The sequence below is a fragment of the Porites lutea genome, chromosome 3 (assembly GCF_958299795.1).
Source record: "Porites lutea chromosome 3, jaPorLute2.1, whole genome shotgun sequence".
NCBI classification, from domain to species: Eukaryota; Metazoa; Cnidaria; class Anthozoa; order Scleractinia; family Poritidae; genus Porites; species Porites lutea.
In genome coordinates, this window is record NC_133203.1 from 6549691 (window position 1) to 6564690 (window position 15000).

At 38.6% G+C, this 15000-nt stretch overlaps 2 protein-coding genes across 2 annotated transcripts in view; both read left to right on the top strand.

The window, feature by feature from the left end:
* The window catches only part of LOC140931494 (uncharacterized), a 3195-nt gene extending 2125 nt beyond the window's left edge, over positions 1–1070 (top strand). The window contains exon 3 of the mRNA XM_073381304.1: positions 1–1070. This exon is cut by the window's left edge and continues 608 nt beyond it. Coding sequence (XP_073237405.1) covers positions 1–481 — 481 coding nt within the window. The 3' untranslated portion in view covers positions 482–1070.
* LOC140930305 (uncharacterized) overlaps positions 1–15000 on the top strand; it is a 280280-nt gene that overhangs the window by 48936 nt on the left and 216344 nt on the right. The gene's annotated exons all lie outside the window — the stretch shown is intronic.

Below are 15000 nucleotides of genomic sequence, written 5' to 3' on the forward strand. Positions count from 1 at the left end.
AAAAAATGTTGAGAAAGTAATCGAGGAGAAACGAGAAAACGCAACAAGGACACAAAAAACAAAAGAAAATGCTAAGAAATCTGATAAGCAGAAAGGGAAGGAGGATGTTAAGAAAGTAGAGAAAGAGAAGGAAGAACGTGAAAATATTAAGGGAGCAGACAGGGACAAAGAGAAACCACAAGATGTAACCACAAAGACAGAAAAGGAGAAGGAAAGAAATGCGAAGAAAGCAGACAATGTAAAAAAAGAGCAAGGAGCGAACACAGCAAAAGTAGAAAATGAGAAGCCAGAAGATGCACCAAAGGCAGCGAGAGATAAACGTGAAAAAGATGTAACGAAAACAGATAAAGAGGAGAAACTGAAGAAAGATACAAAGAAGACAGCGGGAGACAAAGAGAAACAACAAGAAGACGACGATGGTGATGATGAAAATGCCTCATTAACAAGTTTGGTGCGGAAGGGAAAGAAAGCGAAGGCGTAAAGGATCGTGATTGTTTTTGGACAAGTGATTTTACTGTTTTGTTACGTTTTTTAAGAAATATAGGTCGACCTCGTCTATATATTTCTTCAAGCTAGCCTATTCGCCACTTTTTAAATGAGGAGGGAACTGGAGCCGAACTGTGCCCGCAGTTCTTTATGGGATCGTACGTTTTTCTCCAGCCCCTAGTAAGTGTCCCAGAAGCCTTTGCGAAAGTTAACTCGACCCAGTTTCCGTGGCGAATAGCTCAAAAGCTAAGCGCATTTTATATCACATCTCTTGCTGAGCTTCAGGTATTCTCACAGTTCAAAGTGCTGAGTGAATTTCTTGCTGCAAAATGTTGACTGAGCAAAATAATCAACCTCCAATCCCCGCATCTCTTGCTGACCGGAGTATTTAACTCGAAGATTAAGATTTATCATCGAACAAAACACGGTGTATTGAAAGAGACCGCCGACGATTCTTTTATATTGGACTTGGCATTCAGGACGCCGTAAACTATTGTTAATTCAAAAAATGAAATTAATTCCTAGTAATTTATGTGCAAGTCGGATCATTATACTTTTCTGGGAAACTGTCCACCTACCCCTTCCCTAAGGCAACATAGGCACGTGACATTTTGGGGTTTGCGGTTTTCCATGAAAAACCTGATGCTAAAGGTCTCTATTAACACTTACTTCTCACTTAAGGCAAAATGTTGGCTTAGGGGAGGGGTAGGTGGGCAGTTTCTATTCTGTGCTCGATTTCCGTCTTTGTTTCGTTTCGTGCCCTTTTAATGAAAAATAAACAAATGAATAAGTAAATAGATGATGATTTACAAGTAGCAGATCCACATAGTAGATCTTTGGCCTTTTCTTTTTTACTTGCAATTGATTGTTTTCAGCAATTAAAAAATGATTGATTATCCATTGAATTCAACGCGAATTTTTTACAGGCTCTTTAAGTATGAATTTCAATACCGTATTTATTCGATTAACCGCCCTGGGCGCTTATTAAATTTTTGGACCTTGAGAGTGGGCGCTTATTCAAGGCAAGTGTAGTAAGTTTATTTTGCAACAAAACAATAAATGGTAATAATAAAATTGGAAGATGTAACAAAACAAGGTTTGTGTAAAATACTCTGAAGAAAACTTTGCCAAAAAACGGAAAGAAGAATAAATTTCAAATTTCAAATTTTCCCATGGAAAAATGCAACTTTTGCGACATTCTTGAATTGATGTTTTTATAGACTAAAAAGGCAAGTTTTCTATCTTAAAAAGTCACTGTTCCGAAGTGAAATTTTATTTTCTGTTAAATTGTTAGATTGTTCGGACGCGTGGGCATTAGGCCCCAAGTTTACGGACGTGGGGGAATTAGTCCCTATGTTAGTCTTCAGGGGCTCGGATGCCCCTTTTTGTTTGTTTCCATGTACTTTTTTGCTTGTTTTTTTTTCTTTTTTAGTTTGTTTATCATCTTTATATTTCGCAAATAGAGCTGATTAGTCGAGCTTGCTTTAGCAAAGGAAGACTCTAAAAATGCAGGCGTTTCTTTTTTTTATTTTTCTTTGTTGGTGGGCACTAATTAGGAGGCCATGCTCCCAGGAGTTCCCAGCGGAGACCGTGGGAACTGAGGATAAGAATCGTGACGACTTTCATTGTATGCAAATGAGTCTCGTGATGAGCATGCGGCTTATTTTCCGCGATGACTGAATTGACGCATGTAAATTGATGACGTTTTTCCCTGTTTGGCTATGATGTAATTTTCCCCGATTCTTCGCCCTTGATTTTCGTGTAATTATACATCCGTACTAAAAGGTAAATACCTCGATGAGGAGACATTATAGCGCGGAAATCCTGTTTTGGGGTGTATTGAGGTGTTACGTTTCTCAGAATGTTGTCGCAATTACTGGAACACTACGGTTAAATAGATTCACTTTGTTGTATGTATTTAATTGATAGATTTTCGCAGTTATAAAGATGTGACGTCGCTTTGCACTTAAATACTTGAGATATCCATGATTTAACCTTCGACTACTACGGGAGGCAACTTCAACTACCCGTCTGACGTTACATCATATGTGTCACGGATGTGTTTATACGGGTAGCTTTGTACATGACTATCACGCATGCTACTTGCAGCACTTCATGTCGATCCAGTCTATATTTTTATGGACTAAAAAGGCTACTTTTCAATCGAAAACGTGACAAAACACCTTTACTTGCCCTTTTTTTAATAAAAACATTTCAAATTTTTGACCAACACTATGGCCTAGCCCTCTTGGAAAAATGCAAATTTTGCCACTTTTTTAAATCGATGTTTTTAAATTTTAAAGGCTAGAACGGCTAGTTTTCTTTCTAAGACGTCACCAAACACCTTTTCTAGGGCTATTTTGCCAAAAAAGAAGAAGAAAAAAAAAATTCAAATTTTTGACCAACACCATGGCCTAGCCCCTTTGGGAAAATGCAAATTTTGCGACTTTCTTAAACCGATGTTCTTATAGTCTTGAGAGCCTAGTTTTCTATTTACAACGTCCACAAACACCTTTACCGGTCCTATTTCGCCAAAATCGAAATGAAGAAAAAATGACAAATTTTTTACCAAAACCCTTTGAAAAAATGCAAATTTTGCAACTTTCTTAAATCGATGATTTATAGACTAGAAAAGCTACTTTTCAATCTAAACCCTTTATTTTTTGAAAACCGAGAAAGCCCCCTGGCCTAAGTAAAGTGCTAAATAACCTAACATGCTATCACGCGTTTTTTTTTCTTTTTTAAGAGCGGGCGAGGAGAGAGGGAAAAAAGTCTTCCCGTGAGAGACACTAAGGGACAGTAGGGAGAGGGCATGATCTCAGGCTAATATTTCCGTATTGAAATCGTAAAAAAAGAAACCCTGCGAAATATTACCGTCTCATAAAAACGCGAAATTACCGTAAATCCTCTATTAAGCCACCCCTTCTCAAATAAGCGCCTTCTCTGTAATAAGCGCCTCCTTTTCTGGGTAAGAAAGTTAATAAGCCCCGCCCTCTCAAGCCCCCCTCCCCTCCCCCTTATTATTCTTCGCTAATAAATGATAGACTGAATTAATCAATCTCGACTGTAAAATTTCGTGTGGACCAATTCAGGATGGTTTATGTTTGATCCTCGGCTGCACAACTTCCAACTTCGTGTTCTTGAGCTTTTCCACCTTGTATTTTGGTTCTTTATTGAGAACTGATACCATCGTCTTTGACGGTAATTATCAATAAGGTACCATAATTGGAATCACATTCACATTCCTCACGTTCAGAGTCATTGTCAAGAAAGTTTCTCCTAAACTGTTGCTTCGGTCGCGAGCAGAGCCCCATACCTAAGAAAATTTGGTCATGACGTCAGCGTACGACCGAACGCTGACCGTACAGACTCTGAGGGAGGGGGAGGGAAGTCAGGAGTCAGCTAGTCGGGGGAGGAGTATGTTGTAGCTGAGGTGAAATTTTTGCACTTCAAGCACGCTGCTCGTTTCGGCGGTAAATCATATGGCCGCCCGGACTTTTAGAGAAAAAAAAAACAAAAAGTCTTTCTTTCCACTAGTCTACAGTAACTTGGATAACAGGGAAAGAGCTAGAGCGAGAAATAAATAACAACGGAGACCAATTTCGTTGGAAGAAAAACTTGAAAATTATATAGCGGCAGTGAGAGTGTGCGTGCTGCACGTGCAGCAAGCAAGTTGTTTTTTCGGCTAATTTCGCTAGTGTAGTGAGTACCTTACTTTAATCACATTTCGATTCCTACAAATGTGATGAACATAATTTTATTTTGCGCTCAAAAGCTCAGAATATAGTTACTCATATATAGGCTTTTGTACATTATGCTAGCATTAATTTTTTCGTGAGTTTTTAGTGAGGCAAAAGCAGCATTATTCGATCATTTTAATGGCATTTTTTTCTTTAGAATTATGTTTTTTTTTCTCAGTGAAAATAAAAAAAATAAACATTTTTAATGAGAAAATGTCGGCTTAAACTCGAAATTTAAGAAAAAAAAACGATAAAATTTCAACTTTATACAGCCGTGTAGAGGAACGCTTTTTTTTTGCGGTAGAAAAGACTATTCACTTGTTTTTGTTCGCGTTGGCGTTTAAAATTGATGAAAAAGCCTCCGATTATGAGCATTATCCGAGCATTTTAGGATCTTTTTTTAGGAAAGACCGAGCATCTTAGTGTGAAAAATGGCGCATTTTAGTGGGGAACCAAAAGCACCTAAAAAGCTGGGGGAGCAATTTCTGCCCCTATGCCAGTTGAAGTACTCGTCACTGTTAGACGTAAGATTTACTATTTATCTCATTCTCACCAATAAATTGTAGGAATATATATTTTCCTGAGGCCTTCGAAGCTGGGGCTCTGCAGAAGACTACAATACAAATCACCGTAGAGCGCGTTTACGCCCGAGTCGAGTGTACTCGAGAAACGCGAAACGAGTATTGTGAAAGCTCGTGCGTGAGCCTCACGCGCCAAATGAGACTGGGTCCTAAAAGAAATCAATATGGCGACGTAGTGGACACTCAGAGCGCGTGTGTTTTTAAATTGGACACAAAGTAACATAATTAGACTTCAGGAACTCCGATTTGACCTCCATCGTTTCTTTAACTTATTCTTCAAGGCTTGGCGTCATTTGTGGCATAGAAATTCACGGATGTGGCATGGCAGAAGGTGTCAAAAATCAAGCACAAGTCTTGTGAGGTATGCTTAACTTTGCTTAACTTGAGCTGACGTTTAAAATCATCAAGTAATCCCAAGAGAGCCCTTTCCCGGGCTTTTAATCATCCCCGTCCTCTAAAATGGGTCCGTGAAATATCACTATGTATAAGCTTTTAGTAGAGATAGCGAAAGTTTTACAGAGTATCAGAATTTAATAATATTCTAAATTGGCTTTTTAAGTAGAGAGATTCATATCACTATGTATTTTAGGATCGTATTAGGTTTCGGTTTTTTACTTCTAAGTATAGCTTCTCAAGTGGTGTAGGTTACGCTATGCACCCTATACTACTCATAATGTGGACAGCATTCCAAAGTTTCATACTGCGACATAATAATAGTAATAATAAATATTTATATAGCACCTATACTTTTCAGTGCTAAGCGCTTTACAATGCTTCAAAAAAGTCTCGCTTAAAAAGAAAGGTCTTCAATTTAGATTTAAAGAAAAATTGGCCAATAGGTGACTGGCGCATCTCCAGTAACAATCCCAAAAACAAGTGCAGGATGCAGTTTGGCTCTATTTCTCTTCTTGTTTTCCCCTTCCTTTTTGTGGAGTGTTTGATCTAGCTTCTCAAACGAACAATAACATGAACGCTCTTAAATGCAGTGTTTAAGTCTCACTTGCTTGGAGATTACAGTTTAGATAAGAAATGAGGGAGCAATTAATTCTACACGATTTTCTCACTAAAGGTTTTTCACTTTCTACTTTATCAGCGGTTGAGTTTCTTCAGGATATTGACTTTTTATATCGTATTTGTTGATTTGTTTCTGAATTGATTTTATTAGTATTCGTGTCTTCGTTTTTTTTTACCACTGAAGTATTCACTTGTTCCAAAGTAATCAAAGCTTCCAAGTGATAGAATTTGTGGAACTACCTGTTCCGGAAAAGTTCTAAATCACATTAATCCTTTATAAGCTTTCTTCGCAAAACATGAGTGGCTTCGGTCACGCAATGGTTCTTATTCCCAGTTTCCACAGTCTCCACTAGGAATGCCTGGGACCATGACCACCTTTTGTGTCCTAAATACGAAGAAAAAAACAGCTTGAAGATTATGAGTCTCGCTGCTTACAAAAGCAAGACTACTAATTGACGAAATTGAAAACTAAGTTCACAAAATGTTATTGTAATTAAAATTCTATACCCAAAACACTATTCCACACCTGTTTGCCAGTACACCTCTGTATTTCCTGAAAAAAATGTTAAAGATAAAGTAAACAAGACGCCTAACGTTGTTCCCATGGGATGCATTGGTCTATGGAAGCATAATGGCGTTTTATCTGAATATGGAAAAATTAGGAAAATCAGAAAGATGTGTCATGTTATGAGTCTTGATGAGCAGGTTACCTGTATGCTTATGACTGAATTTATAGTTGTCAGTGATTGCAAGCATGGAGTTGATCTTGTTTTGATCTATCGCCATGTAGTTACTTTCGTAGCACAATTTGGATAAGAAAAAGAAGGTTATTTTGCATCAAAACAAGGTTTACCTGTGTTACTTAAATTGGAATGTTCATGGAAACAAGTAATGGAGAACATAATGCTTTTATTAACCTGAACGGGAACTACATGTATATGTATAAAGATACATCATATCTTGGTTGTAAGTTGCCACAGGTAACTTTTTCAAAGAGAAATATATATTGCAGTTTTAGGTTAATGGAACAAAACAAAACAAAACATCTGCTTGCTCTATCCAAGGTTCGATGAAGTTCGATGAAGTTCCAATGTTTTAATCCAAGATGAAAGTTTAATATTCCAAGATGCTATTGATCCAATTAAAAATTAATTGCAATCTGTTTCCAAGGTCTCAAAGTTAACATAGTTCCAATGGTTATCCATGTTTCCAAGGTATAATAAGTTCACTAAGGTCCGAATCCGTGTTCCATCCAGAAGTCCAACCCATGTTGAAAGCGAGTTGTTGATGGACAAGGACAATTTTTTCGTGATTTCACCACCAATCGTCAAGAGTACAAGTTGAAATTTATGCAATTAAAAAAGACAAAATTTGGAACAAACACAAAATTATTTTGTGGAGTTATTGACCCTATATCTACACGGAATTTTTATCTATATTGCAGTTTGATGATGTTATTAGCTTGTGTGGGAACTTCAGAAACAATGGCCCCCATCGTACCCACAAGAAATCATTTAAAATGGTGCAATTCTCTCCCTGCTTGTGAAAAGCCTTTCGTTACTATAAAGGAAAATGCCATTTGTAAACTGCCCTGTCAAATAGACACATATTCACTTGCCATGGGTAGTTAGAAGGGCTTTAAATGCACTATCCAACAGAAATAAAACTGAAACTTAATTTGTTTTGCAAGTTTTAAGAAACAGGAATTTACTGTGATTAAATAGTATTTAAAACACCAAAATTGACTCTGTCACGTTTTATAAACATAGAACTAAAATAGTTTTTGGAATTTCCAGAAGATCAAATTAGTCACTTACAGCTGTAATACTGTCCAGCTATATTTTGGGAGGCAGAGAGTTTGGGAGAAGGGGGCAGGGGTGCATTGTGGAAATGTCCCAGTTAAAAATAATGTCAATTGTTTCTTGTTTAAAAAGGCTAAGGATGCATAGCAGCTGTACACTCAAGCCTAGCCTGCGTAGCAGTCTTGCTCCTTTTTGCCTCACGCATCTTTTCGCTTTTGCCCCGCTTGGCCTAGATTCAACGGAAAAGACTGCTACCCAGTCTAACTCAAGCTAGAAAAAGTGTTGTTATAATCTATACTTCTCTTAAGCAATAGACCATACTTTCTATGGTTTTACTGGCGTGATAACCCATGCAGGATGTTGGGAGAACACTTGAAAAGCTTCTACAAGCTTTTACAAGCTTTTCTCATGTTCTCCCAACATCCCAAGTGGGTTATCACGTCAGTAAACCCATAGAAAGTGCCGTCTATTGCTTTCATGAAATAACTTTAAGTTTTCTATGAGTTTACTGGCACAATATACCATAGGTTTTTAACCAATCAGAACGCGCATACTATCTTAGTTGTTTTATGAAAAGTGTTAAACCACTACATCAGGCAGTTGGCAGCACAATAAACCCCCACTTTGGGGGTCTTCTTTGGAAACCTGTGTGGCCCCTTTTTCTCTTCAATAATGTTAGAGTACCAATGAAGAAAAGATATTGCCATCCAGCAGGCTGCAAAGAATGTCAGTTTTACAGCTTGTCCCTTGGTCTAGCTGTAGCTCGCACGTACTAGCCCAAGAGTCACTTTAACAAGCCCCCCAAATTTTTTGACAAGTGGAATTTGACCATTTAATTATTAATAAAGAAAGTAATTTATTATTACTTTCTTTATTAATTCATTTTATTTAAAAAAACTGTAATAACGTCATGGGTGATGAATTTCTCCTTAATCTTGGTGCGAAATTTCAGCATTGATTTACAATTTTACATGTGAGGTTACAATATTACCATGGCAACCTTCTGTATGTCTCAGTGCCAAGATGGCAGCAAAGTTTTTTTAAAAATGTTATGAATGAAGATGTCAGGGCATTAAAAGACGCTTTATAAAACTTAAACTCACAAATGAGCACATCAAGAAGGATTCTATCAGGTATTTTGTCGAAAAATTCTGGAAATATTATAAACTTAAGCTCTAAATGTTTCAGTGTGTGAAGTTCTCAATCGATAAGTATATAGATTTAGCCTGGGCTAGAAGCGAAGCTCTCATTGATAAATTCATAATTTAAATCAAACAATGTACTTGTAATCCACAAATCAGTAAACTTTAGGGCACATTCATGTGACTTTTGAGGCAAAGGCTAAGTGATTTTAGCGAAAAATAACTTGACAGTCCAAGAGTGAAACAAGTTTCTCATCGAGTTAATAGTCTTATATGTACACCCAAAAATATCAATCATGTTCGATCACAGTAGATTAGGCCTGGAAAACCAATTCTTCCAAAAATATCAATCATGTTCGATCACAGTAGATTAGGCCTGGAAAACCAATTCTTCCCAAGCAAAATAACCTAGTGGGCCACCACCTTAATTTTAAAAGGTTAATCCATAGTCTTGCCAACCAATTCGTTGGAGAGACTATGAATAATAATTGGACAGCCCCGAAATATAATTTTATGAAACACACGATAGTCCCCAGTGGCAGCCAATTTACATGTTGCACCCAAATAATTTACAGTTAACAACAGCGATTGTTATGCTTTCCATTGCCAAGAAAAAAAATGTAATTATGACTCCAAAAGTTTAAAAACAGAAGGTGGTCTTTTAGTGATAATTTCACTATTGAAACTGATGACGAGGCCCAAATCTCTTAACGAAAACACGAGATCTTGTTTAGTTGGATTGAAGAGGTGCCTGGTGCAAACATTTAACAATTAAATTGGCCTTCTTCTGACATTTTAATAGACACTGAAGTCTTTTGTAAATAATAGTACACTCTGATGTTCTTTAATTTTAAAGTATGTTTAACAACATCTTTCTGTACATTATGGGTTCCCATGAATTTTCAAGGAACCAAAAAATTGTTAGATATAGTTTCCCATGATCTCTGGGCACAGAACCGAAAAATAATTTGAAATCCCAGCACTTGGTGACTTGGGTGACTTTAGTGACTAGGGTGACTAGGCTGATTAGGGTGAATTGGGTGACTAGAGTAGCTAGGGTGACTTGGGTGACTAGGGTGACTTGGGTGACTTGGGTGACTAGGGTGACTTGGCTGACTAGAATGACTTGGGTTACTAGCATGACTAGGGTGACTAGGGTGACTGGGGTGACTTGGGTGACTTGAGTGACTAGGGTGACTGGGGTGACTTGGGTGACTTGGCTGACTAGGGTGACTTGGCTGACTAGAATGACAAGGGTTACTAGCATGACTAGGGTGACTTGGTTGACTGGGGTGACTAGGGTGACTTGGCTGACTAGAATGACAAGGGTTACTAGCATGACTAGGGTGACTAGGTTGACTGGGGTGACTTGGGTGACTTGAGTGACCAGGGTGGCAAGGGTGACTAGGGTGACTTACGGAACTAGGGTGACTTCGGTGACTAGGGGTTACTTGTGTGACTAGGGTGACTAGGGTGACTTGCATGACTAGGGTCACTAGGGTGACTTTGGTTACTTGGGTGACTAGAGATTACCAGGATGACTAGGATGACCTTGGATACTAAAGTGACTAAGGTGGCTTGGGTGACTTAGGTGACTAGGGTGACTAGGATGACAAGGGTGACTTGCATTACTAGATTGACTAGGGTGACTTGGGGGACTAGGGTAACTAGGGTGACCTGGCTGACTAGAATGACTTGGTTTACTAGTGTGACTAGGGTGACTTAGGTGACTAGGGTGACTAGGGTGACTAGGGTGACCAGGGTGACTAGAGTGACTAGGGTGACTAGGGTGACTAGAGTGACTAGGGTGACTAGGGTGACTTGGGTAACTAGGGTGACTAGGGTGACTAGAGTGACTAGGGTGACTAGGGTGACTTGGGTGACTAGGGTGACTAGAGTGACTAGGGTGACAAGGGTGACTAAGGTGACTAGGGTGACTTGGGTGACTAGGGTAACTAGAGTGACTAGGGTGACTAGGGTGACTTGGGTGACTTGGGTGACAAGGGTGACTAGGGTGACTAGAGTGACTAGGGTGACAAGGGTGACTAAGGTGACTAGGGTGACTGGGGTGACTGGGGTGACTAGGATGACTTGGGTGACTAGGGTGACTAGGGTGACTAGGGTGACTTGGCTGACTAGAATGACTTGGTTTACTAGTGTGACTAGGGTGACTAGGGTGACTTAGGTGACTAGAGTGACTAGGGTGACAAGGGTGACTAAGGTGACTAGGGTGACTGGGGTGACTAGGATGACTTGGGTTACTAGTGTGACTAGGGTGACTAGGATGACTAGGATGCCTTGGATGACTATGATTATGGGGTTGAGAGGTTGAGGTGACAAGACTGGAATGAAAGGAATGACCAGGACCTGTGTGATGTATACGACTGCTAAAATGACTGAGTTGACTAGGATGTTTTTTCAATCTGTGCTTTTCAATAATGTGTGATTTATATAACTGTGTTAATTTGGATGACTGGATGATTGGGATGAATGCACTGACTAGGGTGACTACAATAACTACAATGACTAGGATGATAACACAAGTAGGATGACTAAGTGAAGTGAAGTGAAGTGATGCCTTTATACAAAAGGGTAAACAGGTGACAGTTATGATCTAAACTGATAAACTTGTGGTCCTTTAGAAACATAAAATCAACGCTGATAAACCATCCAAGATCTATTTTCGATTTGAGATTATTTGCCATAATTCAAATAAGGCCCAAACATTCTTATGATATCTTTTACTGCCCTTTTCACAAACATGCGAATTCTGAAGTTCAAAAGCCAACTGACGATTGCGTTTTTCGCTGCCGTCAATCATCTTAAGGGACCTCTTAGGAAACAAACCTTTACTTCAACGGGTTCAAAAGGTCATGGATTTTGATTTCTGATTGGTGGATTTTGATCCGTTTTGTGAGTTTCTGTGTTTCAAGGTTCGTTGCTTGTGATCGTAATTATGATTGACGGCAGCGAAAAACGCAAGTGTGAAGGCGGCTCTTGAACTTTAGAGTTTGCATGTTTGTGAAAAGCGCAGTAATATCCCAACTATTAACTTTGCACAGTTAATTGTAAACTTGGAAAATACTATTATGGAATTAGATTTTGCCAGTAAATTTAACAACATGACCTCATAATGACATCATAATGACGGCAAGGAAGGTTAAGCTGCTACTCAAGGCAACTGAAAATGAAATTGAATTTTATAAAAAAGGAGGAGTTGGAAGAGAATTCAAATTATAGTTTTAAACCAATAGAAGATGTGAAACTGAGAAGCACCGAATAAAAAAAAATAGTATTGGTGTTAGTGAGAGTAAAATTCTTATAGATGCCACAATTCCATTTCAAAGCTTTGGGAGTATGAGGAAATGAAGAACCCCCCGGTGTCTACCACGTAAACAACAAGATAGTTTTATGGCTTCCGAGGATCCCACTGGGTTAGCTAACAAATTAAATGATTTCTTCACTTCCGTCAGCAGTATTACTGTTCAAAAAGCCAGGGACTTATCTTTACATCATGGACTTAATGTAAATTCGGATGTGCCGACTCCTTTACACATATCCACCGACGTTAGCCCCGAATTATTTGTGCTCCATCAAGTCACAGAAAATCAGGTAGAAAGGGTGATTAGAAGCCTACCATCTAACAAAGCTCCAGGAATGGACAAGATATCTTCTATAATTCTTAAAGACAGTTTACCCAGTACGCTAACAACAATTACGCACATTATGAATAACTCTTTTGTTACCAACACATTTGCACATGCATGGAAAACAGCAGAGGTTACACCTATTCTCAAATGCGGTAACCCAGATGTCCCTAACAACTATCGCCCCATCTCATTATTACCAATAGTCTCAAAAGTCACTGAAAGGTTGCTACATGGACAACTTATGGAGCATCTAATTAGAAATAATAAACTGGCAGCACATCAGAGCGGAAATAGAAAGCTTCACTCGACAGAAACAGCTCTGTTGTACGTTACGGATCAGTTGCTCCAGGCTATGGATAGCAAGAAAGTTTCCATCCTGGTCTTATTAGATATGTCTAAAGCATTTGATAGTATTTGACACGACATCTTGTTATCCAAGCTACGATATCTCGATTTTTCCCAGGGTGCGTTGGATTGGTTTCAGAGTTACCTTTCTAACCGACAACAGTGCGTTCGAATTGGTGACGCAGTTTCTAAAGTACTCCCACTTGAGTTCGGAGTTCCGCAAGGCTCTATTTTAGGTCCGGTTTTGTTTACAATCTATGTTAACGACCTCCTTTCTGTTCCTAAACGTTGTCTATCTGCCTCCTATGTTGATGACTGTAAATTGTATTTGTCCTTTTCACCTGCCGAATTACCTACGTCCATCCTCGCCTTAAATGAAGATCTTACGAGAATATCTCAGTGGTGCTGTAAAAACTCTCTTTTGATTAATCCGGACAAAACTAAGGTTCTTGCTGTTGGATTACCACAACTTTTAAAGAAACTGTCATCATTCAGTATAACACTTTTTGACAAGGAAATAACACCTGTGCCTGTCGTTAAGGACTTGGGTGTTCTTCTCGACACATGCCTCAGTTATAACCAACATATCACTGAGACTGCCTCAAAATGCCTTTTTAAATTGTACCAAATTAACAGAATCAAGCATCTCCTGGATAGGAAAACACTTTTGTTAGTAATAAATTCATTTGTCTTTAGTAAACTCCAATATTGTTCAACTGTCTGGAGTAATACCAGCAGCAGCAATATTGACAAGTTACAAAAAGTCCAAAACTTTGCTGGACGAATTATTCTGGGACTAAGAAAGTATGACCATATTTCGGATGGGTTGCGATCGTTGAAATGGCTTCCTATTAGAGAGAAACTCATTCTAAATGACGCTACTATGATGCACAAATGTATTAACAAGCTTGTTCCAGACTATCTTGCTGATATGTTTAAATCACGTTCTCAAGTCCATAATAGACAAACTCGATCATCTGGTGCTTTGGATATGCCTTTATGTCGCCTGTAAACAGGGCAGCGCTCCTTTGCTTTCAGAGGAGCAAAACTCTGGAACTCCTTGAATGATAATATTAAGTCCTTAAAATGCCCCAGGAATTTTAGGCGTCATCTTCCCAATGTTTTATTAAGTTGATATATTTTTTGTAATTATAATATTATTGTACCTACATTCTTAATTAATTTATATAAATTTGTATTTTTTATTCTATTGAGCTGAAAAGCCCACTTAGGGAGCATCAATAATCTGTATGTATATGTATATGTATGTATATGTATGTATAATCCAGATGAGAAGGTCAATATAGGGGCATTCCATGATGCAAAAAAAAAAGTGTTTAGGGGGGAGGGGTTACTCACCTACAGATATGCGAGTAATAACCAAAATATAATAATAATAATAATAATAATAATAATAATAATAATAATAATAATAATGATGATGGTTTATTAAATTTGCATGGTGGCATAAAAACTATGAATTACAATGTGCTTACATAAGTTACAACTAAAAATAAAATTACATTTGTTTCAGAGGGACTGGGATTACAGGCTATTTATAAGTTATTTACAATTCAGATATAGATAAACGACAATACTAGAGATAACTAGACTCGTAAGATTAGTTAATTTTCGCCATTGGCGGGAAAAAACTTGAACCGAAGCGTTTTGTTCTATACTGGAAGAGGCTAGAACTGCTACTGTTCCTAAGATGGTAAGAATGGCATTCGGATCGCACGGGAGGGAGAAGGCGGTGCAGCTGGCCATCCGGGTTATTTTTGATATTGTGCCGCACTTTAAGACACAGGTGGTCGCGTCTATCCTCTAAACTGGTAATGTTTGCTTGTGCAAGAGCCTGTTGATAGTGGAGGTCAGGGTATACGATTCGCAGGGCCCTCTTCTGGATAGCTTCAAGCTGGTCAATGAGGAAGCGAGGAAGGCAAGTAGCCCAGACAACAGAAGAGTATTCTAGGACAGAGCAAACCAGGGCGCTATAGATAGTGACAAGGTCCACTGGAGGGACCCTAGCGCGCTTCAAGACCCTGAGAATGTGCAGTCGCTTAGACGCCTTGGAAACAATTTCGTTGGTGTTATTGTTCCACTTTAGGGTGTCACACAGGGTCAGACCAAGTACTTTGTAAGATGACACTACCTCTAGAGGTAAATTATTGATGGAGAGCATTGGAGAGACAGGCTTGGTTTTGAGTGGACAAAATAATGGTCATGATCTTGCATTTTTT